The sequence below is a fragment of the Copadichromis virginalis genome, linkage group LG14 (genome assembly GCF_057382275.1).
Source record: "Copadichromis virginalis isolate Kocher_CV1m ecotype Utaka linkage group LG14, C_Virginalis_male_GT1.1, whole genome shotgun sequence".
Lineage (NCBI taxonomy): Eukaryota > Metazoa > Chordata > Actinopteri > Cichliformes > Cichlidae > Copadichromis > Copadichromis virginalis.
This window is the reverse complement of record NC_140631.1, coordinates 1,303,636-1,328,317: the sequence shown is the minus strand read 5'-3', so window position 1 is coordinate 1,328,317 and position 24,682 is coordinate 1,303,636. Positions and strand designations below refer to the sequence as shown.

The 24,682-nt window shown below is 45.9% G+C and overlaps 1 protein-coding gene, 1 long non-coding RNA gene and 1 pseudogene across 3 annotated transcripts in view; 1 reads left to right on the top strand and 2 right to left on the bottom strand.

Annotated features, from left to right (window-relative positions):
- LOC146693179 (uncharacterized) overlaps nt 1-6,244 on the top strand; it is a 39,591-nt gene extending 33,347 nt beyond the window's left edge. For both annotated transcript variants that reach the window (XR_014923913.1, XR_014923912.1), the window contains one exon: nt 5,619-6,244. This is a non-coding gene — a long non-coding RNA (uncharacterized LOC146693179). The remainder of the gene's footprint in view (nt 1-5,618) is intronic.
- Nucleotides 6,245-7,397: 1,153 nt separating this feature from the next.
- Nucleotides 7,398-10,628, bottom strand: LOC146693178 (uncharacterized; the record flags this gene model as incomplete). The annotated part of the gene is made up of 6 exons (XM_085429757.1): nt 7,398-8,038; nt 8,088-8,367; nt 9,414-9,538; nt 9,757-9,950; nt 10,211-10,463; nt 10,502-10,628. Coding segments are annotated over 6 exons (1,620 nt in total), but the record flags the coding sequence as incomplete, so codon positions are not given.
- A 1,245-nt stretch (nt 10,629-11,873) lies between these two features.
- On the bottom strand, nt 11,874-20,347 carry LOC146693177 (uncharacterized; annotated as a pseudogene).
- Between the last annotated feature and the right edge of the window lie 4,335 nt (nt 20,348-24,682).

Below are 24,682 nucleotides of genomic sequence, written 5' to 3'. Positions count from 1 at the left end.
GTGGAAACAGTTCCGGGGGCCGACCGTGCGGGCGGCAACGGCGGCGTGGAAACAAGTCCGGGGGCCGACCGTGCGGAAGGCAGTGGCGGCGTTCAGGAGGGCGTCCATGGTGGCGGAGATGCCCAACAAGCGGCCTGGCAGATGACCGACGATGAGGAGGTGGTAGTAGGGGACCTGAAGGCTGCGTGGCCCCTGCAGCCCCAGGCGAGGCGGAAGCTGAGGCTGGACCAGATGAGGCGGAAGCTGGACCAGGCAAAGCAGCTGAAGCTGAAGAGGAGGATGCTGGAGCCGAAGCTGAAGACGAGGATGCTGACACAGAGGCTGGACCAGACGATGCTGACACAGAGGCTGGACCAGACGATGGGGACGCAGAGGCTGGACCAGACGATGGGGACGCAGAGGCTGGACCAGACGATGGGGACGCAGAGGCTGGACCAGACGATGGGGACGCAGAGGCTGGACCAGGCAAAGCAGCTGATGAGGACGCTGAAGCTGGACCAGGCAAAGCAGCTGATGAGGACGCTGAAGCTGGACCAGGCAAAGCAGCTGATGAGGACGCTGAAGCTGGACCAGGCAAAGCAGCTGATGAGGACGCTGAAGCTGGACCAGGCGAGGATGAAGACACGGAGGCTGGACCAGGCGAGGATGAAGACACGGAGGCTGGACCAGGCGAGGATGAAGACACGGAGGCTGGACCAGGTGAAGCGGATGAAGCCGAAGCAGTGGCTGGACCAGGCGACGCTGAGGATGCTGAATCCGGACCAGGTGACGGCGTGGAGGATGCAGACGGAGGCGCTGCAGCAGGTGGCGGCATGGATGAAACTGCTGCTGCAAGCGTGGATGAGGCTGCTGGTGGAGCAGCTGGTGGTTGGACAGGCTCCTCGGGCCCCCCAGCTGACGAGGAAGAAGGCTGGACAGGCTCCTCGGGCCCCCCAGCAAAAACAGTCTCAGAACCAGTGGGCACTGGAGCCCCTGGCACACACAGAACAGAACCAGCAGGTGCGGAGACCTCTGGCAGGAACGCAAAAGAACCAGCAGGCACACGGGCCTCTGGCAGGAACGCAACAGGACCAGCAGGCACACGGGCCTCTGGCAGGAACGCAACAGGACCAGCAGGCACACGGGCCTCTGGCAGGAACGCAACAGGACCAGCAGGCACAGTGGCCCCTGGCAAACACATAGCAGACTTCAGCTGCCCAGAGCGTTGACTCTGCTCAGGCAGTGACAGCTGGGTGCAGTCCTCAGCTGGTTTCTTGACCTCCAGGGATCCAGAGTCAGCTGGGGACTGAACCCCGGCCTCTGGGGAGGCCCTGGAGTGTGTCGCAGTCTCAGAACTGGCCAGCTTTTGAGGACTGTTGACAGTATTGTTAGATTTGTCTCTCTGCTTGGAGTGGATGGGCGAGGAGCAGTGTCTTTCGGGTGGAATTGACTTGTATGGTTTTACAGGTGGAACAACTGACACAGGATGCAGGGCTGGTGGCTGCTGAACAGGAGGCTGAACTGAGGGCGACTGACATAGTGGTTGTGATGACAACGGTGGTGGAATTAGAGACTGAGCTTGAGGCCGTGCGGCTAACTGAGCTTGAGGCCGTGCGGCTAACTGAGCTTGAGGCCGTGCGGCTAACTGAGCTTGAGGCCGTGCGGCTAACTGAGCTTGAGGCCGCGGTTCAAATGAATAAACAGTCCTAGTATTATCAGAGCTGGTGTTAATTGTCTCTGGGTTATATGTCACAGTTTTAGCAGACCCTAGGTTGGCTGACACGGGTTTAACAGTTTCAGAAGAACAACAGCCCTTTGCTTTCGCTGAAGTCTTAAAAATGCCAACCTGGGAGAGATCGGTTATCACGAAGGTAGGTAAGCTTTGTGAATTAGCTCCCACTGACACACCCCGAACAACCCCAGAAGAAAAAGTCTTACAGTTCAGATTGGAGCCGTTATCCTTTTTACTCACCACAGTCGGCCGCTCTGATATCCTGGGGTCCGACTGTGGCGAGGGGCGTCGACGGCGTGAGTGCCGTTTCCCAATTGAAGGCTGGACTGACGGGCCGGGCAGGACACTCTCCGTCGGGTCAGGGAGTGAAGCATGAGTTGCAGAGTGGGTGGTAGCAGGGGGGAGAAGATGAAGCTCGTTCAGAACGAAATTCTGTGTGAGCGGGTGAAGTGAGCTGAGCAACCAGGGGAGACCAGAAACTAAGCGCTGTAGCCGAACAGCTATGCCTTGGCGGAATTCTCTCCCCTCATGCTCGAGCCATAAGTTAATTAATCTGTCCACCGAGTAAATAATGTCCTCCCGGAGCTCCTCGGGCGGGTTGACTGCTGCTGGGTCCATAGTGGCCGGTTCGTACTGTCACGGCTGCCGAGGCGAGCCGTGTGGAGTTAGAAGAAGGACCCAAGATGCAGGCAGTGGATGAGATGCCGGTGAGTTTATTTACACAGTGGTGAGAAGGCAAAACAGGCAAGAGGGAAGACAAAACTAAAGACCTGAACTGGGAAAGCTAAATGACAAACCTGAGATGAAACAAAAAAGGGAAGAGAGGCAGAGAGACGAGCAGGACACCGAGGAACACAGACTGACGCGGAGTTACACAGACGAACCGGCAACAGGCAGGAGAACACACAGGGCTTAAATACACACACCAGTAATCAGGGGATGAGAGACAGGAGGGCAACACAGCTGGGAGGAATCTGGGCTGACGGGACAGGGGAAACGTAAACTGATCACACTCACATACGACACGGACCTTCACAATAAAACAGGAAACTCAGATACATGGAACCAGACAAGACATTGAACTAAACAGACAGATTCACAAACAGATGGGGAGACACCATAGACAGACAGGTACAGACGCAGACTTAGAGGCAGATTGAAAATAACACAGAACTTAAACAATCATCATCTAGAAAATGATAACAAACTAAAAGCGCTGGGTCACCGACCCAGGACCATGACAAGCACGCAGTACGAGTTATTGTAACTGACTGTAAAAAGTCAGCATAACAAAAATAAACTCCACCTAAACTTGGTTCATATCTGACCCAGAGAGACTGCAGGTCATAACTTCTTACCTGAAGTTCAGTTCACCTGACACTCGGACTGGCGGCTGCCTCTGGTCTCTCCTCCTGCCTCCCCTCTCCCTCATCCACCTGCTGGCCTCTGTGGAAGCTCCGCCATAGCCACCACCAAACAACTGAGTTATTTTTTACACATCTGCCAGCATCTGGACAATCCACCACCTTTCATTGTTTATACCGTTACGGAAAAAAACAAACAAAAAAACATCGGCTCATCAAAACGAAAAATCACCATCGGCCCACCGGGTCCAGCTATGGCTGCATATGTGTTTAGTAGTAATTTGTTGTTGTAGCGGGCTAGCAAAACAACTGTTTTCGAGGGCATTGCCATATTGGAATCCCGACTTCTCTGACGAAGTTAACCAGAACTCGAGTGTGACATCATTCCCAGGTCTGTGTTCTGATTTCCAAGGTAAGTCGAACGCAACACATGAAGTAATGAATAACGACTAAATCTCAGTAACGATTAATGCATTCCTGATTTTGGCATAAGCAGTTACCGTGCTCGGTACCAGAATAATAACATAGTTACTGTAACGCGTTACTTAATAACGCGTTAGTCCCAACACTGAGTATTACTGCGTAAATGTAAAAATCCATCTTTCAGGTAGGACTGCAACATTGTTGGGCTTCATTAAGCAGCAGCACCGTTTAAGCAAACTATATTTGCTTGTTTTTGTTACCTAAAAAGTCTAAAGTAAGTCTAATGTCTAGGGTTTGGTCACCAGTAATGAATGAGTGTGACTTTGTTCTAGCAGGATAACATCTCTGCTTTTGTGTATGATGTGGTCCTGTGGCTTTATCAAGCCATGGTTTCCAGCTCACACTGCAGAGCGTTGTGTTTGAATACAAAGTAGCTGGAATGAGGTCCTCCATGCCCGAGGCCATGGTTCTCAACTGCAAAAGGTTGGACTGTCTGTTCTGGGTTGGCGATTTCTGCTTCATGCGGAGGAGTTCAGGTGTCTGAGTCTTGTTCATGAGCAGGGGAAGGTGGACTGGAAGACTGAGAGGTGGATTGTTGCATCAGGCTTCTGGTCTGCTGAAGTGAGGAGAAAGTGGATCCTGAAGCCATGAAGGCCAAGCTGGAGATTTACATTCACACCCTTACCTAAACTTTGGGTAGCGACCAATAAAATCTGATCACAGCTACGGGCGGGGGAGACTGTCTGAGCTCAGACAATTCAGAAAGGCTGCAGAGTAGAAACATAGAAGGTTTGCTGTGGTGTATGGCACTATTAGATGTTCGTACTATACGCTTTACATGGTATCACTTTTCATCTGATGTGTGCATGGTTTTGTTTTATACCTTAAGCACATTTTACACGTAATCAATTGCAAAAACGACATTTTTTAGAGCTGTTCACCAACTGAAGGGCTCCAGTCTGACAGGATCTTGTGACCAGCTCATTAGTGGAACTTCTCCACATCTTTTCTCTGGTTAACAGATCATGGCGGACTTTTTTTCAGGGTCTGCTAAAACACTGGACACTGGGTGGCCTGGGGGGATTACTGCACCCAGTTTTCATGCTGTTGTCCAACCTGACTGTACTGTGTGTTAATCAGAACTTCAAAGGCCTTCACAGAGGGTGTGTGAGTCCTTTTAAGGAGAACTGTAAAAGAGCTTTATACTGAAGTAAGTGAATAGGCAATATTTACAGTGTGTAAGTGCACGGCTTAAGTTTGTATGCTCCCTTTTTCAGAGCTTTTTGGCTTTCCTCTTTTCTTACGCCCACAAGAACACACACCTAATACAGTACACAAAACCTCTCACCCTTACACATTCCTGCATTTACCCTTGTGGGGTTTTTTTAGTTTGTTTTGCTGAACCTGCTGCTCCTGCTGATGTCTAGTTGCACCACATGCTGACTTCTGACTCCAAGAGCGTGGTGGCCTGTCTGTGAACTGAGGGCAGCATCTGTCTGAGAGCTGTACCTGGCTGGTACTACGATGTGCTCCAGACTGCTGAAGTCAGAGGGTGAATGTAAATGTTTATGTCTGCTCTTAATTCCCTAATTTGGCCAAATTGGACGTATGAGAAGGTGATGATCTAGCCTGGCCACAGGAATTTTCATGGACAGAGTGCTGAAGTACCTAAGCACTGATTTTAAACACTTAAGGATGAACCTGAAGCAAAAACACTGGGGATCATGTATCTTGCATCAATATAACTTTTTTGTGACAGGAATGAAATGCTGTGCTAAACTTTGCTAATGTGCTAGCCAGAAGTGCACTCCCATATTGTAGAAGTGCAGTTAGTGCGTAATTTACTTCTCTTTTAGTTCAGCCCTCCACCAGCTGATGAGATAAATGCCCAGTATAAGATAAAGGTCTAAACATCTCTTACTTTATTCAGATTTCACAGAGTGTATATTTGTTAATAATTTGATTTGAATTATTTTGGATGAAGATAAAATGTAAGATAATGGAGAATTTCAGTTTTACTTTAAAATTTTGTTTAGTGTAATGTTTACAGTTATATTGAATTTTCTTTCCTTATTTAATTTTTACGTACTGTTCCTTTAATACATGGCAATTGTGCACAGGGGGAGCGATCGCGATCGGCACTGTGGAGTAACAGTCGTGGTGATGAAAAATGGTTGAGCGTCCACTCCAGCTGAAGGAGTTTCTGACCTAAGTGGAGAAGTTCAGCTACCTCGTGTGAGAGGAGAAGGGAGACGCACAGACATGTCTGCAGAGATATGCATGCTGTTCCAGACTGTTGTGGTAAATAAAGAACATGAAAGCGAAGCTGTTGATTTACTAGTCAATCTACGTCCTTCCAAGTGGTGGAGATCAGTTTTCTCCAAAGGATGGTTTGGCTCTCTCTTGGCGATACACAGCAAATCCAGCATGTCCAAATTAACACTGTCGGATTTGATTTCAACACAAAGTGTCTATATGGGTCCACACCAGAGAGTGTTAATTTAACTCTTTTTGGAGAGTTGGTACGTTAACTCTGATTTAGTGTTAAACACCAAATCTGTCTGGAGTTGATAATTTAACACTTGGTGTTAAGAGTTTATATATTAACTCTCAAAGAGTATTTTAGTTTAACTACGTAAGAGTTATCTTCTAATTCATTCTAAAAAGCGGAAATTTTCCTGTTCTGAACTTCTAGACATTTCTTTTGGAAATAAACATTTACTAAAAAGATGCAATGGTTTTTGAAAAACATTTATTCTGAACTGTGCACCACAATTTCAAAACATTTTCTGAAAGATGTAACAGTGTACATGTTCTCACTTTCATTAGAATTTTGTTTATCAAAAGGTCTGACATGGTAAATGCAAATAAAAGCATTCTCATCACTTATTTCTTCAATACAATATGCATGTCCTTCATTCATCCCTTTGTGGAACTTCAACGCACTTCTGCTCTCCCCCATATTCCATCTTCACAAGCATATCCTGTGCGGAGATTGAATAAAAATTAGTTGACACTAATTAATGGCATAAAACAATTGCAGCACAGTGGGAAAAAAAGGAATCATCTTTGAGCCATTACTTGTGTAAAGTATTTTCCCAAAAGACAAGGACACAGGCAACAGGTAACACTGAACTAAATGTAAAACCTCAACCTTTTTCATTTTTACCTAAACCGTGTGCACAAAACTCTGGAGGGATCTATGCTAACGTAGAACCCAGTCAGGACGTCTGCTACTGCTGTTTGCTCGTTTTTTTTATGGGCGATCGTTTTCAGGCTTCAAGTAGCACCATTATACCAACATTTCACATTCTACACATTGTTTTAGGCGTATTTGACCAAAGGTTTGACTGAAAATTCACATGCAAGCTTTTTTTCAAGGCAAACAATACCTTTCAGCTAGCTAAAACAGAATATTGTGCTATCAGCGAGCAACATGGCTAATGCCTTTCACACAGCTTTGTCTCAACTCCAAAGAGCCACAGAAGTAAAAGCTCATAATAATAATTGAAACAATCTTTGAAAAAATGACTTACCAAGCAGGGCAAACAACTCAAATATGTAGAGCAAAATGTTCTGAAACGGCTTCACTTCAGCTTCGATTGGAGCCGTGCTGGGGGCGGAGTCTGTGAATTCACTCTATTGGTGTCATAGCCCGTCTAGGAGTTCAGAGTTAAGAGGTCAAGAGTTAATGTTTCCATTGTAACACCTCCAGATTTGACAGAGAAACACTCATTTTTAACACTCGATTTTAACTACTATCATTTTACACCTCAGAGTTACATTAAAAGAATGTGACTCTGCTTAGAGTAAAATTAACTCTACTTTTGCAAGAAGACTATTAACACCAAAACATTTAACACTTTTGAATTTGCTGTGTATGGTGAGAAGTTCGATCATCAAGTGGAGACAGTTGAAGTGTTTGGAGCGTCTGATAACGATGCTTCTGGGACGAGGTGTTCCAGGCATGCCAGAGATGGAGTGTTTCCCAAGATGAGACTATGGAAGTGGCTGCGAAGAGGGACGTCTGTAACTCTCTGCCTAGGCAACCTTGGATAAGTGGAAGTGGATGGATGGATGGATGGATGGATGGATGGATGGATGGATGGATGGATAGATGGATGGACAATGGATGAGTGGGTGGATGGATGGATGGATGGATGGATGGATGGATGGATGGACGATGGATGGCTCGATGGATGGATGGATGGATGGATGGATGCATGGATGCATGGATGGATGGATGGATGGATGGATGGATGTACGATGGATGGATGGATGGATGGATGGATGATTGGATGAGTGGATGATGGATGATGGATGATGTATGGATGTATGGATGTATGGATAGATGATGGATGGATGATGGATGGATAGATGAATGATGGATGATGAATGGATGAAGGATGGATAGATGATGGATGGATGGATGAGTGGATGATGGATGGATGGATGAATGGATGGACGATGGATGGATGGATGGATGGATGGATAGATGGATGTACGATGGATGGATGGATGGATGGATGGATGATTGGATGAGTGGATGATGGATGATGGATGATGTATGGATGTATGGATGTATGGATAGATGATGGATTGATGGATGGATGGATGGATGTACGATGGATGGATGGATGGATGGATGATTGGATGAGTGGATGATGGATGATGGATGATGTATGGATGTATGGATGTATGGATAGATGATGGATGGATGATGGATGGATAGATGAATGATGGATGATGAATGGATGAAGGATGGATAGATGATGGATGGATGGATGAGTGGATGATGGATGGATGGATGAATGGATGGATGATGGATGGATGGATGGATGCATGAATGCATGCATACAATGCATGCAACTAAAAAAAACCCACAAGGGTAAATGCAGGAATGTGTAAGGGTGAGAGGTTTTGTGTACTGTATTATGTGTGTGTGAGATCTTTTGGGCGTAAGAAAAGAGGAAAGCCAAAAAGCTCTGAAAAAGGGTGCATACAAACTTAAGCCGTGCACTTACACACTGTAAATATTGCCTATTCACTTACTTCAGTATAAAGCTCTTTTACAGTTCTCCTTAAAAGGACTCACACACCCTCTGTGAAGGCCTTTGAAGTTCTGATTAACACACAGTACAGTCAGGTTGGACAACAGCATGAATACTGGGTGCAGTAATCGCCCCAGGCCACCCAGTAGATGAATGATGGATGATGAATGGATGAAGGATGGATAGATGATGGATGGATGAGTGGATGATGGATGGATGGATGAATGGATGGACGATGGATGGATGGATGGATGGATGGATGGATGATGGATGGATGGATGGATTGATAAATGGATGGATGATGGATGGATAGATGAATGATGGATGATGAATGGATGAAGGATGGATAGATGATGGATGGATGGATGAGTGGATGATGGATGGATGGATGCATGCTGGATGGATGGATGGATGGATGGATTCATGGATTCATGGATTCGTGGATAGATGATGGATGGATGGATGGATGGATGGATGGATGGATGGATGGATGGATTCATGGATTCGTGGATAGATGATGGATGGATGGATGGATGGATTCATGGATAGATGATGGATGGATAGATGATGGATGGATGGATGGATGGATGGATGGATGGATGGATGGATTGGTAGATGACGGATGGATAGATGATGGATGGATGGATGAATGATGGATGGATGGATAGATGATGGATGGATGGATGATGGATGGATAGATGGATAGATGATTGATGGATAGATGATGGATGGATAGATGATGGATGGATGAATGGTAAATGGTAAATGGCCTGCATTTGTATAGCGCTTTTCTAGTCCCTAAGGACCCCAAAGCGCTTCACACTACATTCAGTCATTCACCCATTCACACACACATTCACACACTGGCGATGGCAAGCTACATGGATGAATGGATGAATGGATGGATGGATGGATTGATGGAAGGATGGATGATGGATGGATGGATAATGGATGAATGGATGGATAGATAATGGAAGGATGGATGGATGATGGACGATGGATGATGGACGATGGATGATGGACGATGGATGGATGGATGGATGGAAGGATGGATGATGGATGGATAATGGATGAATGGATGGATAGATGATGGATGGATGGAAGGATGGAAGGGTGGATCGATGATGGACGATGGATGATGGACGATGGATGGATGGATGGATGGATGGACAATGGATGGATGGATAGATGGATGAAATGCTGGATGGATGGATGGATGGATGATGGATGGATGGATGGATGGATGGATGGATGGATGGATAGATAGATGATGGATAGCTGATCAATGGATGAATGGATGGATAGATGATTGATGGATGAATGGAAGGATGGATAGATGATGGATGGATGGATGGATGGATAGATGATTGATGGATAGATGATGAGTGGATGAATGGATGGTTTGGCTCTCTCTTGGCGATACGGTGAGAAGTTCAGTCATCAAGAGGAGACAGTTGAAGTGTTTGGAGCGTCTGATAACGATGCTTCTGGGACGAGGTGTTCCAGGCATGCCAGAGATGGAGTGTTTCCCAAGATGAGGCTATGGAAGTGATTGCGAGGAGGGACGTCTGTGACTCTCTGCCTAGGCAACCTTGGATAAGTGGAAGTGGATGGATGGATGGATGGATGAGTGGATGATGGATGGATGGATTGATAGATGGATTGACAATGGATGAGTGGATGATGGATGGATGGATGGATGGATGGATGGACGATGGATGAATGAGTGGATGAGTGGATGATGGATGGATGGATGGATGATGGATGGATGGATGGATTGATAAATGGATGGATGATGGCTGGATGGATGGATGGATGGATAGATGATGGATGGATGGATGGATTCATGGATTCGTGGATAGATGATGGATGGATGGATGGATTCATGGATAGATGATGGATGGATGGATGGATGGATTGGTAGATGACGGATGGATAGATGATGGATGGATAGATGATGGATGGATGGATGGATGATGGATGGATGGACAATGGATGGATGGACGATGGATGGATGGATAGATGGATAGATGATTGATGGATAGATGATGGATGGATGAATGGATGGATAGATGATGGATGGATGAATGGATGAATGGATGAATGGATGGATGGATGGAAGGATGGATAATGGATGATGGATGGATAAAGGATTAGTGGATGGATAGATGATGGAAGGATGGATGGATGATGGACGATGGATGATGGACGATGGATTATGGACGAGGGATGGATGGATGGATGGATGGATGGAAGGATGGATGATAGATGGATAATGGATGAATGGATGGATAGATGATGGATGGATGGAAGGATGGAAGGATGGATCGATGATGGACGATGGATGATGGATGATGGACGATGGATGGATGGATGGATTGATTGATAGATGGATTGACAATGGATGAGTGGATGATGGATGGATGGATGAATGGATGGATAGATGATGGATGGATGGAAGGATGGAAGGATGGATCGATGATGGACGATGGATGATGGACGAGGGATGGATGGATGGATGGATGGATGGACAATGGATGGATGGATGATGGATGGATGAATGGATGGTTTGGCTCTCTCTTGGCGATACGGTGAGAAGTTCAGTCATCAAGAGGAGACAGTGGAAGTGTTTGGAGCGTCTGATAACGATGCTTCTGGGACGAGGTGTTCCAGGCATGCCAGAGATGGAGTGTTTCCCAAGATGAGACTATGGAAGTGAATGCGAGGAGGGACGTTTGTGACTCTCTGCCTAGGCAACCTTGGATAAGTGGAAGTGGATGGATGGATGGATGGATGGATGAGTGGATGATGGATGATGGATGGATGGATGGATGGATGGATTGATAGACGGATTGACAATGGATGAGTGGATGATGGATGGATGGATGGATGGATGGATAGATGGATGGATGGATGATGGATGGATAGATGATGGATGGATGAATGGATGGATAGATGGATGGATTGAAGGATGGATGATGGATGGATGGATGAATGGATGGATGGATGGATGGATGGATGGATGGATTGATGTACGATGGATGGATGGATGGATGATGGATGGATCGATCGATGATGGATGGCTCGATGGATGGATGGATCGATCGATGATGGATGGCTCGATGGATGGATGGATGGATGGATGGATGCATGAATGCATGCATGCATGGATGGATGCATGGATGGATGGATGGATGGATGGACGATGGATGGATGAGTGGATGATGGATGATGGATGGATGGATGGATGGATGATGGATGGATGGAAGATGGATGGATAGATGATGGATGGATGATGAATGGATGAAGGATGGATAGATGATGGATGGTTGGATGAGTGGATGATGGATGGATGGAGGGATGGACGATGGATGGATGGATGGATGGATGGATGGATGGATGAGTGGATGATGGATGATGTATGGATGTATGGATGGATGGATAGATGATGGATGGATGACGGATGGATAGATGAATGATGGATGATGAATGGATGAAGGATGGATAGATGATGGATGGATGGATGGATGGGTGGATGATGGATGGATGGATGTACGATGGATGGATGGATGAGTGGATGATGGATGATGGATGGATGAATGAAAGGATGGATAGATGATGGATGGATGGATTGATAGATGATTGATGGATAGATGATGGATGGATGAATGGATGGTTTGGCTCTCTCTTGGCGATACGGTGAGAAGTTCAGTCATCAAGAGGAGACAGTTGAAGTGTTTGGAGCGTCTGATAACGATGCTTCTGGGACGAGGTGTTCCAGGCATGCCAGAGATGGAGTGTTTCCCAAGATGAGACTATGGAAGTGACTGCGAGGAGGGACAGTTTGTGACTCTCTGCCTAGGCAACCTTGGATAAGTGGAAGTGGATGGATGGATGGACGATGGATGGATGAGTGGATGATGGATGGATGGATGGATGGATGGATGATGGATGGATGGAAGATGGATGGATAGATGATGGATGGATGATGAATGGATGAAGGATGGATAGATGATGGATGGTTGGATGAGTGGATGATGGATGGATGGAGGGATGGACGATGGATGGATGGATGGATGGATAGATGAGTGGATGATGGATGATGTATGGATGTATGGATGGATGGATAGATGATGGATGGATGACGGATGGATAGATGAATGATGGATGATGAATGGATGAAGGATGGATAGATGATGGATGGATCGATGAGTGGATGATGGATGGATGGATGTACGATGGATGGATGGATGAGTGGATGGATGAATGGAAGGATGGATAGATGATGGATGGATGGATGGATTGATAGATGATTGATGGATAGATGATGGATGGATGAATGGATGGTTTGGCTGTCTCTTGGCGATACGGTGAGAAGTTCAGTCATCAAGAGGAGACAGTTGAAGTGTTTGGAGCGTCTGATAACGATGCTTCTGGGACGAGGTGTTCCAGGCATGCCAGAGATGGAGTGTTTCCCAAGATGAGACTATGGAAGTGTCTGCGAGGAGGGACGTCTGTGACTCTCTGCCTAGGCAACCTTGGATAAGTGGAAGTGGATGGATGGATGGATGGATGGATGGATGGATGGACAATGGATGAATGGATGATGGATGGATGGATAGATGGATGGATGAGTGGATGATGGATGATGGATGGATGGACAATGGATGAGTGGATGATGGATGGATGGATGGCTGAGTGGATGATAGATGATGGATGGATGGATGGATTGATAGTTGGATGGATGGACGAGTGGATGATGGATGGATGGATGAATGGATGGACGATGGATGGATGGATGGATGGATAGATGATCGATGGATGATGAATGGATGAAGGATGGATAGATGATGGGTGGATGGATGGATGAGTGGATGATGGATGGATGGATGGATGGATGGATGGATGGATGGATGGATGGATGAATGGATGGACGATGGATGGACGATGGATGGATGGATGGATGGATGATAGATGATGGATGGATTCATGGATAGATGATGGATGGATAATGGATGGAGGGATGAATGGATGAATGGATGAATGGATGGATGGATGGATGGATGGTTGGATGGATGGAAGGATGGATGGATGATGGATGGATAATGGATTAATGGATGGATAGATGATGGATGGAAGGATGGATGGATAGATGCATGAATGCATGCATGCATGGATGGATGGATGGATGGACGATGGATGGATGGATGGATGAATGGATGGATAGATGATTGATGGATGGATGGATGGATGGATGGATGGACGATGGATGGATGGATGGATGGCTGAGTGGATGATAGATGATGGATGGATGGATGGATTGATAGTTGCATGGATGGACGAGTGGATGATGGATGGATGGATGACTGGATGATGGATGGATGATGGATGATGGATGGATTCATGGATAGATGATGGATGGATAATGGATGGATGGATGAATGGATGAATGGATGGATGGATGGATGGAAGGATGGATGGATGATGGATGGATAATGGATTAATGGATGGATAGATGATGGATGGATGAATGGATGGATGGATGGAAGGATGGATGGATGATGGACGATGGATGATGGACTATGAATCGATGGATGGATTAATAGATGGATGGACAATGGATAGATGGATAGATGGATGGAATGCTGGATGGATGTATGGATTTATGATGGACGATGGATGGATGAATGGATGAATGGATGGATGGACAATGGATGGATGGACGATGGATGGATGATGAATGGATGGACATTGGATGAATGGATGGATAGATGATGGATGGATGAATGGATGGATGGATAGATGATGGATGGATGAATGGATGGATGAAAGGATTGATGAATGACGGATGGATGGACAATGGATAAATGGTTGGGTAGATGATGGATGGATGGATGAATGGAAGGATGGATGGATGATGGATGAATGGATGAATAGATGATGGATGGATGAATAGATGGATGGATGGAAAATGGATGGATGGACGATGGATGGATGATGGATGGATGGATAGATGATGAATGGATAGATGATGGATGGATGAATGGATGGATAGATGATGGATGGATGAATGGATGGATGGATGGATGGATGGATGGATGGATGGATGGATGGATGGACAATGGATGAATGGATGGATAGATGATGGATGGATGGATGGATGATGGATGGATTGCTGGATGGATGGATGGATGGACAATGGATGAATGGATGGATAGATGATTGATGGATGGATGGATGGATGGATGGATGGATGATGGATGGATGGATGGATGGATGGATGGCTGGATGGATGGATGGATGGATGGATGATGGATGGATGGATGAGTGGATGATGGATGGATGGATGGATGGATGGATGGATGAATGGATGGACGATGGATGGACGATGGATGGATGGATGGATGGATGATAGATGATGGATGGATTCATGGATAGATGATGGATGGATAATGGATGGATGGATGAATGGATGAATGGATGGATGGATGGATGGATGATGGATGGATAATGAATTAATGGATGGATAGATGATGGATGGATGAATGGATGGATGGATGGAAGGATGGATGGATAGATGCATGAATGCATGCATGCATGGATGGATGGATGGATGGACGATGGATGGATGGATGGCTGAGTGGATTATAGATGATGGATGGATGGATGGATGGATTGATAGTTGCATGGATGGACGAGTGGATGATGGATGGATGGATGACTGGATGATGGATGGATGATGGATGAATGGATGAATGGATGAATGGATGGAAGGATGGATGGATGATGGACGATGGATGATGGACTATGAATGGATGGATGGATTAATAGATGGATGGACAATGGATAGATGGATAGATGGATGGAATGCTGGATGGATGGATGGATGTATGATGGACGATGGATGGATGAATGGATGAATGGATGGATGGACGATGGATGGATGATGAATGGATGGACATTGGATGAATGGATGGATAGATGATGGATGGATGAATGGATGGATGGATAGATGATGGATGGATGAATGGATGGATGAAAGGATGGATGAATGATGGATGGATGCACAATGGATAAATGGTTGGGTAGATGATGGATGGACGAGTGGATGATGGATGGATGGATGATGGATGGATGGATGGCTGGCTGGACGATGGATGGATGGAAACTAAAACTAAAACTATTAACTACTCATTAAAAAAAACTACCCGTAGCAATGGGCCAGACACCCCATACTCCCGCAACACCTCCCACAGGACACCCCGAGGGACACGGTCGAATGCCTTCTCCAAGTCCACAAAACACATTTAGACTGGTTGGGCAAACTCCCATGCACCCTCAAGTATCCTCGAGAGGATAAAGAGCTCGTCCAGTGTTCCGCCACCAGGACGAAAACCGCATTGTTCCTCCTGTATCCGAGGTTCGACTAGCGGACGAACTCTCCTTTCCAGCACCCTGGCATAGACTTTCCCAGGGAGGCTAAGGAGTGTGATCCCCCTGTAGTTGGAACACACCCTCCAGTCTCCCCTCTTAAAGATGGGGACCACCACCCCGGTCTGCCAGTCCAGGGGTACTGCCCCTGACCTCCACGCAACATTGTAGAGGCGTGTCAACCAGGACAGCCCTACAACGTCCAGAGCCTTCAGGAACTCGGGGCGGATCTCATCAACACCAGGGGCTCTGCCACCAAGGAGTTGTTTAACTGCCTCAGTGACCTCGCCCCCGGAAATTGGCGGGTCATTCCCCTCATCCCCAGACTCTGCTTCCTCCTCGGAAGACGTATCAGTGGGATTAAGGAGGTCCTCGAAGTATTCCTTCCACCGCCTGACAATTTTCTCAGTCGACGTCAGCAGCGCTCCGCCAGCACTATACACAGTGCAGGTAGAGCACCGCTTTCCCCTCCTGAGACGCCTGACGGTTTACCAGAATCTCTTCGAGGCAGTCCGAAAGTCTTTTTCCATGGCCTTTCCGAACTCCTCCCACACCCGAGTTTTTGCTTCAGCCACTGCCCGAGCCGCATTCCGCTTGGCCTGTCGATACCTGTCGGCTGCCTCCGGAGTCCCACAGGCTAACCAAGCCCGATAGGACTCCTTCTTCAGCCTGGTGGCTCCCTTCACCTCTGGTGTCCACCATTTGGTTCGGGGATTACCACCACGGCAGGCACCAACCACCTTGCGGCCGCAGCTCAATGCTCCAGGTGGAGCACCTTCCAGCCATGCGTAGAGGTGAGCCCGACTATATCTAGCCAGTACCTCTCAACCTCACGCATTAACTCAGGCTCCTTCCCCACCAGAGAGGTGACATTCCATGTCCCTATTGCCAGTCTTGGCAGCTGGGGATCAGTCCGCCAGGGCCTCCGCTCCTGGCCGCCACCCAGCACACAATGCACCCGACCTCTATGGCGCCTCCTGCGGGAGGATGGGCCCATGTCTCCTCTTCGGGCTGCGCCCGGCCGGACTGAGGCCCGGCCACCAGACGCTTGCCCTCGGGCACCCTCCCCGGGCCTGGTAACCCTATCCCGGGCAGGGTAAACTGTTCCCTCGATGTTCTCTTCATAAGGGTCTTCTGAATCGCTCTTTGTCTGGTCCCTCACCCAGGACCAATTTGCCATGGGAGACCCTACCAGGGGGCAAAAGCCCCCAGACAACATAGCCCCTGGGATCCCTGGGACACACAAACCCCTCCACCACGATAAGGTAGCGATTCACGGAGAAGAATATCTATATTGATTTCCCTAAACCCTGCCTCTGCTATAAATCAAATAATAAGAAATAACAACTAAAACTGACGCTGACTGTATACACCTGTGTCCATGGAAGTCAGTGGAACATATGAACTCAATGATTGTTGAATGTTGCACCTTCTGCTGTGCCACCCATTGAACTGCAGCATATTTCTCTACAATGGGGAGTCAAAAGTCTCCTGTGGGCACTTTCTCAGGCACCAAAACAAAAACAGGTGGGTGACTGCCAAAATGATAAACCCAAAGCTTTAAACAGTAGTCCACAAACCAATGGATGACACCACAGTGGTGGTAGCATTCATTTCTTATTATAGAGCCTGTGGCTATGGCGTCATTGCTGACTCTTGAGGCCTTTGGGAAAGCCACTGCAGTGCCTAGCAACCGTAGCTATGTTTCAAACAAACGCAGTTTTTTTTTAATGCCGGGTCTCTGGTTTTATAACAGAGGAGTCTCTGGGAATGAATCCTGACCTGACCTACAGGAAGCACAAGGTGTCGTTCTTATCTGAGAAGGTGATACACGAGTATTTTAAGTGTAAAGAAACGAAATAAACAGTGGAAACACTGCTTACAGGGCGTGTCGTACTAGAGAGAAAGGCATGCAGTTTATGTTAAGCTCCACACTCTTCCTCCTGACGCATGAAATCAGTGTGTTGTTTCTCTTAAACCAACACACCCACACTCGGTGCTCTGATGATGTGGACGTCATGCAGCAGTCCTGCTTTAATGGTTAAAATGTGTCAGCGTTCAGATCTTTGCATGCTCCTACACATCCCATTCACAAGTTTCTTTGTAGAAAATAACACTAAACAAACAGGCAGAAGCTTTCCATGGAGGGTGACATCATCTACATCCTGTAATCTTCCTGACGTTGATACATTAGCACAGCTTACTTACATCACCAATTTGATAAGGAGAGTTTGTTTGACCTCATCTTTCCGTCTTCCATCCTCCACAGAGCTCTTTGCTTGAACCGTGTGTCCTGCTTCCTCTCACTCCTGAACTTTCAAGAAGAGAAACTGTTTATAAAGTGCTGAAGAGAAGGATTAAGTTCCCTTCAGCATAATATGTTTCCACGCGCTTGTCCAGGATCTGTAATAAATCACTACTTTAATGTAAGAGCACGCCGGCTGCGTGTGGCTGCTTTAATGAATTGGTTTTGCATTCATGGGTCCATTTTTTTCTGTAAAGTGACAAAATGTGTTTTTGTTTGAGAAGTGGAGTTCAGATAGTGGACTGGTGAAGGACTGAAAGCAGAAATACACATCTGCCCCACCATGGAGTACCTCTTTGGCCTGCGTGTGCCACAGTGACGTGTATCTCTGTGCAGCCACAGCTTGAATAAACATTTATATTACCCCACTCAGCAAAATGCTTTTTCCAGAATCTCCAAAGAATTTAAAGTATTTCTCGAGTGTGACGAAGCACTTTAATTTCCAAGACAGAGCGAATGGCTCAGAGACATACCAAAGCTTTACAAGCTGGAATTTCGTTTTATGAGAATAATCCCTATATGTGCATGATACGCACAAACAGCCCTCCAATACTGTCTCCTCCTTGGCCCAAGGTGAACCCTCCATGCTCTGGAAAATTCCACTCAGCTGTCCAAGACCATGTCCTACGATGAGAGGCGTGTTATTACCAAAGGTGACAGAAAAAAATACCAGTTTGGGATTTTCTTTAAAAGACTGAAAATCTTAAATGAGTCTGAAAGTTTACGAGGACCTTCTGATTTAGCTATTAAACGCAACTCGTATTTAACCTGGTTTTCAGGTTGCAGAGACTCACATTAAACTGACAGAAGCCCTTTGGTCAGGCGTTGTTTTGACCATTGCTTTATATACTCTCTCCAGCATGTACTGGTTCTGCCCCGGGAATAATCCTGGTGGGACATGCCTGGAATGCCTTCCCCAGTCCACATGTAGACTAGTTGGGCAAACTCCAATGCACCCCCGAGTATCCTCGAGAGGGTAGAGAGCTGGTCCGGTGTTCCACGACCGGCATGAAAACCACTTTGTTCAGCCTGTATCCAAAGGACGGACAAGCAAGGATCAATGTCCTGGTATTGAAATATATATTTGTGCCCTGTGGAATAGACCACACACACTCCTGTGACTGTCTGTTTTTCACACTTTTGATTCAGTCTCAAAAGTCTTGAAATGATAATGTTCTCAATGCTTTAAAACTCCACAAGTAGCTATGTAAAGTAATGTAAAAGTACATGTATCAGCAGGGATAACGTGTGTGTGTGTGTGTACAGGTTCTTACTATACTGGTGGGGACCAACAGCCACATTTTAAGGGTGAAAATTTTTCACTCTCAAGATGTGGTTTTAGTGTCAAGGTTACAGGGTTGTGGTTAGGTTTAGGGTAAGGGTTAGGCAAACATCTTTGATGGTTAGGGTAAGCAGCTAGAGAAAGCATGATGTCACGTCTGGTTTGCCACAAGGATAGCAAACCAGACGTGTGTGTGGGGGGGTGGGGGGGGGAGAGATCATGGAAAAATGTGGTCCAAGAGTTTACTGCTAGGGTCACTCCCACAGAGGTGGTTTTAAGTACTTTGACAGGTGTTTATAGGTGTGTGTGCAGCTCCAACCATCACAGTTGTGCAGTCTGGTGATTATTTCAGCCTAAGGGGGTATAGCTGTAGACCACTGGGCTGAGGCAATATATATATAAATGAAACTTTTTTTTTTGCTGCTGTGAAAGGACAAAATGAGCAGTATGTAAGTTAATGCATAACAATAACAATGGCATCAAACACCTGCCAAGAAAAAAAGTATATTCCTGTTGTATTAGATGCAAACTGTATCCACTAACAGTGAACTATTGTTGTCAGTGCAGTCAGAGTGAGTATGGCACTAGTTACTGTAATGATAGCAGCAACAGCAGTGCAGACCTGTCATTCTGGTCGGCAGAGGCTGGCACATCCAGACCCCAATAAAACAGCCAGACTGATATATCAGCCTGACGTGAGCACAGTCTGTTCTTTCTTGGCAGTGGAGACTCTGAGCAGCAGGGGAGACGTGTGATCAAACCCAGCGTGTGATCAGTCATGATTCACCAGTGTCGTCTGATAAGCAAAAGCTGTGTGAACGTGCTCTGGATGACAGAGAGATGAGAGAAACGGTGTTCCTGCTCCTCCCGTCTGTCAGCGTGCCAGCTTCTTTCAATTTACTGGCTGAGCTGATACCTGCATGTCCTCAATTGTCTTATTTCTTTGTGACTTTGTTTCCTAACTTTACTTAACCCACCCATTCACCTTGCCTTTGCTGGTTTTTTGTTTTTCAGTTATCCTTTACTGCCCTCTAGTGGATAAACTGCAGAGTGCAGTCACTGGAGGTTAGCTTGGAAACACACAAGGATCCACAGTGGGGACCCTAAAAGCTAGCCACGTTTATTGTATAGCACCTCTCAACAGCAGTGTTCATGCAGAAGCATCAGGATATGCTTCTGCATGAACAGGAACAACAATGATGGCAGATTTACAAATGTTTAAATATAAATTGAAATATACACAGAACTAAGGTAAAGACTTGAAGCAGTGCTGATGTGGTCAAACTGAGTAAATAAAGCCACAGAGTCATAGAACTTACACTTAGGTCCATATATATTTGGACAGTGACAGCGTTCTGTACATCACCTCGACGGATTTTAAATGAAACAACTCAGATGCAGCTGAAGTGCAGAGTTAAGCTTTAGATCAGTGGGTTGAACAAAAAAATGCTTAAAAATGTTTGGAACTAAAGCAGTTTTTAACACGATCCCTTCATCTCAGGGGCTCAAAAGTAATTGGACAAAAGAAATAACTGAAAATAAAATGTTCATTTCTAATACTTGGTTGAAACCCCTTCAGCAGCCTGAATGAACTCGCGGACTCGCTGGTTTCCTCCTTTTTCATGCTCTGCCAGGCCTTTACTGAAGCGGCTTTCAGTTGCTGTTTCTTTGAAGGCCGTTCTGTCCAAAGTTTAGTCTTCAACAAGTATAATGGAGGTTCAGTTGGGCTAATATCAGGGACTGACTTGGCCGTTCAAGAATATTCCACCTCTTTGCTTTGATAAACTCCTGGGTTGCTTTGGCTGTATGGGTCATCGTCCATCTGTATTATGAAACGCTGCCCAATCAATCTGACTGCATGTAGCTGGATGTGAGCAGACAGCTCTGAATGACTTCGGCTGCTTCTGTCACATCATCATAAACACTAGTGTCCGAGTGCCACTGGCAGCCGTGCGCGCCCCAGCCATCACCCTGCCTCCACCGTGTTTAACAGATGATGTGTATGCTGTGGATCATGAGCTGTTCCACACCTTCTCCATACGTTTTTTCTCGCCATCATTCTGGTAGAGGTGGATGTCATAAGTCCAAAAATGTTTTTGATCTGTGCTGGCTTTTTTAGATGTGTTTTTAGCAGAGTCCAATCATACCTTTCTGCTCTTGAGGCTTATGAGTAGCTTGCACCCTGCAGTGAACCTTCTGTGTTTACTTTCATGCAGTCTTCTCTTTATGGTACACTTGGATACGCTGACCTCCCGGACAGTGTTGTTCACTTGGTTGGCTGTCATGAAGCGGGTCCTCATCTCTGTGGAAATTATTCTGCAATCATCCACCTCTTTTGTCTTTTGTGGACGCCCAGCCTTCTTGCATGTCTGAGTTCACCATTGCTCTCTTTGTTTCTCAGGATGGATTTTTTTGTCACTCCTACTGTTGTAGAATTTTTCTAGGGTTTTTTTTTTTTCTGTTTTTGCAGCGTAAGGATGGCTTGTTCCATCTGCATGTTGTCTGTTCACAGTAAAATCTTCCAAATGCAACCACCACACCTCAAATCAACTCCATGCTTTTATCTGCTTAATTGATAAAGACATAACGCAGGAATTGCCCACACCTGCCTGTGAAATCAATGTTGAGTCAATTGTCTGCATACTTTTGGTCACTTTAAAAAAGAGGGTGGGACATGTTAGGGAGCTGAATTCCAGTTTGAATTTGGATAAATCTCTGACGCTCTTCCACAGCATGTCTTTATCCTGTTTTCCTTCTCTCACCTCAACCGGTCGCAGCAGATGGCCCCGCCCCTCCCTTTTTCCTTCCCACTGTCGCCAAAGCGCTTGCTTGCAGGGGGTCATATGATTGTTGGGTTTTTCTCTGTATGTATTATTGTAGGGTCTGCCTTACAATATAAAGCACCTTGAGGTGACTGTTGTTGTGATTTGGCGCTGTGTAAATAAAACTGAATTGAATTGAACTAAAATGATTCCCTCAGATGAAAGCTGGGAGTCTACACATTATGTCCATTGTTGCTGGAATATGTTTCAGTAAACAGGTAAAAACCTAAACTCATGTCAGGGTCCAAATATACATCTGTATTTCTGGGGGGCTTATGCACAGAGGAGTTGAGAGGTGGGGATCCCACTGTTATCATTATTCTTAAAAGATTTTGGCTCAATAGTTCACATGGCCATGGTCCAAAAAAGGCAGACTCCAGTATGTGAATAATGCATGTTCCTGCAGAGTACTCTTGGATCAAAATGTAAAGTTCCTGACAAGGTCAGTCGACATTTTCATGCAGCGTAGTTTGTCAGCTGGATGGCACGCTGCAAGTTCCCTATTGTTAACATACGTGTTTGGAACACAATCCACTGATCTAAGCAGCGCTGGGCACAACATCTGATCCACTTGTTGTGACAGTAAAGTAATACTTTACTGTCAAAAGAACGTCTTCACTTTGATTTCTCATCTTGAGATCATGTTGATTTAAGGGATTATTATTTGTTTGCCTTGAGTTTCGGATGTTTTACCTGGGTCGTCATATATATATATGACATCGTATGTATGTATATATATATATATATATATATATATATATATATATATATATATATATATATATAGTATATACGATATATATATTAGGGGTGCAACAATACATAAAATTCACGGTTCGGTTCGATACTGTGGTGTCACAGTTCGATATTTTTTCGATACAAAAAAAAGTTCATGTCTTTTTAATTTGTCACTTATTAAAATTATAAATATATATTTTAACTCAAACGTACAGTTTTTAAATTTAATGTTCCTGAAACAACAAAGTAATAAAAAAATAAATCTATCTGATCGAGAAATCCCTCATCTTTGGAAAAGAGAGTTTGTTTCAGAGAAATGGCTCTTTCAAAATAAAAGCTATACTATACGCTTCTTCTGGGCTATATTCTCAGCAGCATATTAAACATATCAGGTCCCCATAAGGAGAATCATGTGCTAACGGCTGTCTAAATGACTCGGGTAAAGTTTGTAGCATGCGTGCTTGTTGTTTTTGTCTGCTTCCACTTGTCTTTGCACTAGGATGCTGTCGGAGTAAATGTGCAGTCATATTCGTTGTGTTCCCACTAGTGCTCTCAGCGTTAATCTCGTTGAAATGACGTTAACACCACAACACGGCAAATCTCCGTTAACGAGCTACCGCGGATCGCCCCGTGCGTGGGGCTGGACGGCCAACACGTTAACGAGCTAACTGCGCTAACGCAGTAGTTCCCACCCATGTAATTGAGCGTGGCACATCCGACATAGTGTTTTACTTTAGTCCATGACTCGCTTACCTTCAGGGTCATACGTCACATTAAGACCAAGATAGTTCCAAACGCCAGATCTGAATGAGGGTGAGGGAGGTTCAGTTTGCCATGTTGCAACGAGAGCTTAACTTCTGTCTCGCTAGCTTGCCCTGCGCTCAGTGAATCTGCGTTCGACTACTCCGCCTAGGCTGGAAGGAAAGTTGATCAAATAAATTTTGTATTGTTTGATACACAAGCGTACCGAACCGAAAGCACTGTATCGAACGGTTCAATATCGATACGAGTATTGTTGCACCCCTAATATATATATATATATATATATATACACGATATATACGATATATATATATATAGTGGCGAGCTCAGACAAGGAGGAGACAGAATTCCGTTCGGTCTTGCTCCCCCGCCCTCTTAGCCAGGGAGCACAGCCATTTATTTACATCCGGCAACAGCACAGCAACAACAACAACAACACACAGGGTGCCCTCTCACCCCGGAAGGACGCACCATCGCAGCGAGAGGGCGTCACCCGTCGCTATGGTAACATAAACAAAACATAACTGTATAAACAGAACCCCGAACAGCCCTGACTCGCTACATAGCCCCCACCTAAGGACGACCCCATTACCCCACACAAAGTCCTGCAAATGTCCAGGTGCCTTCATTTGGTGCACCAGCCGGTCTCAACCGGTGGGGGAAAAGTCACTCGGGTCAGAACATAGAGTGCCACCATCATCCCCTGCCCCGGCGTCGGCCGGAGCGAGCAGTTGGTACGGTGAGAGCCTGTCCCGGTGCAACACCACCATGCACCCCAGGCCCGGCATGCGGA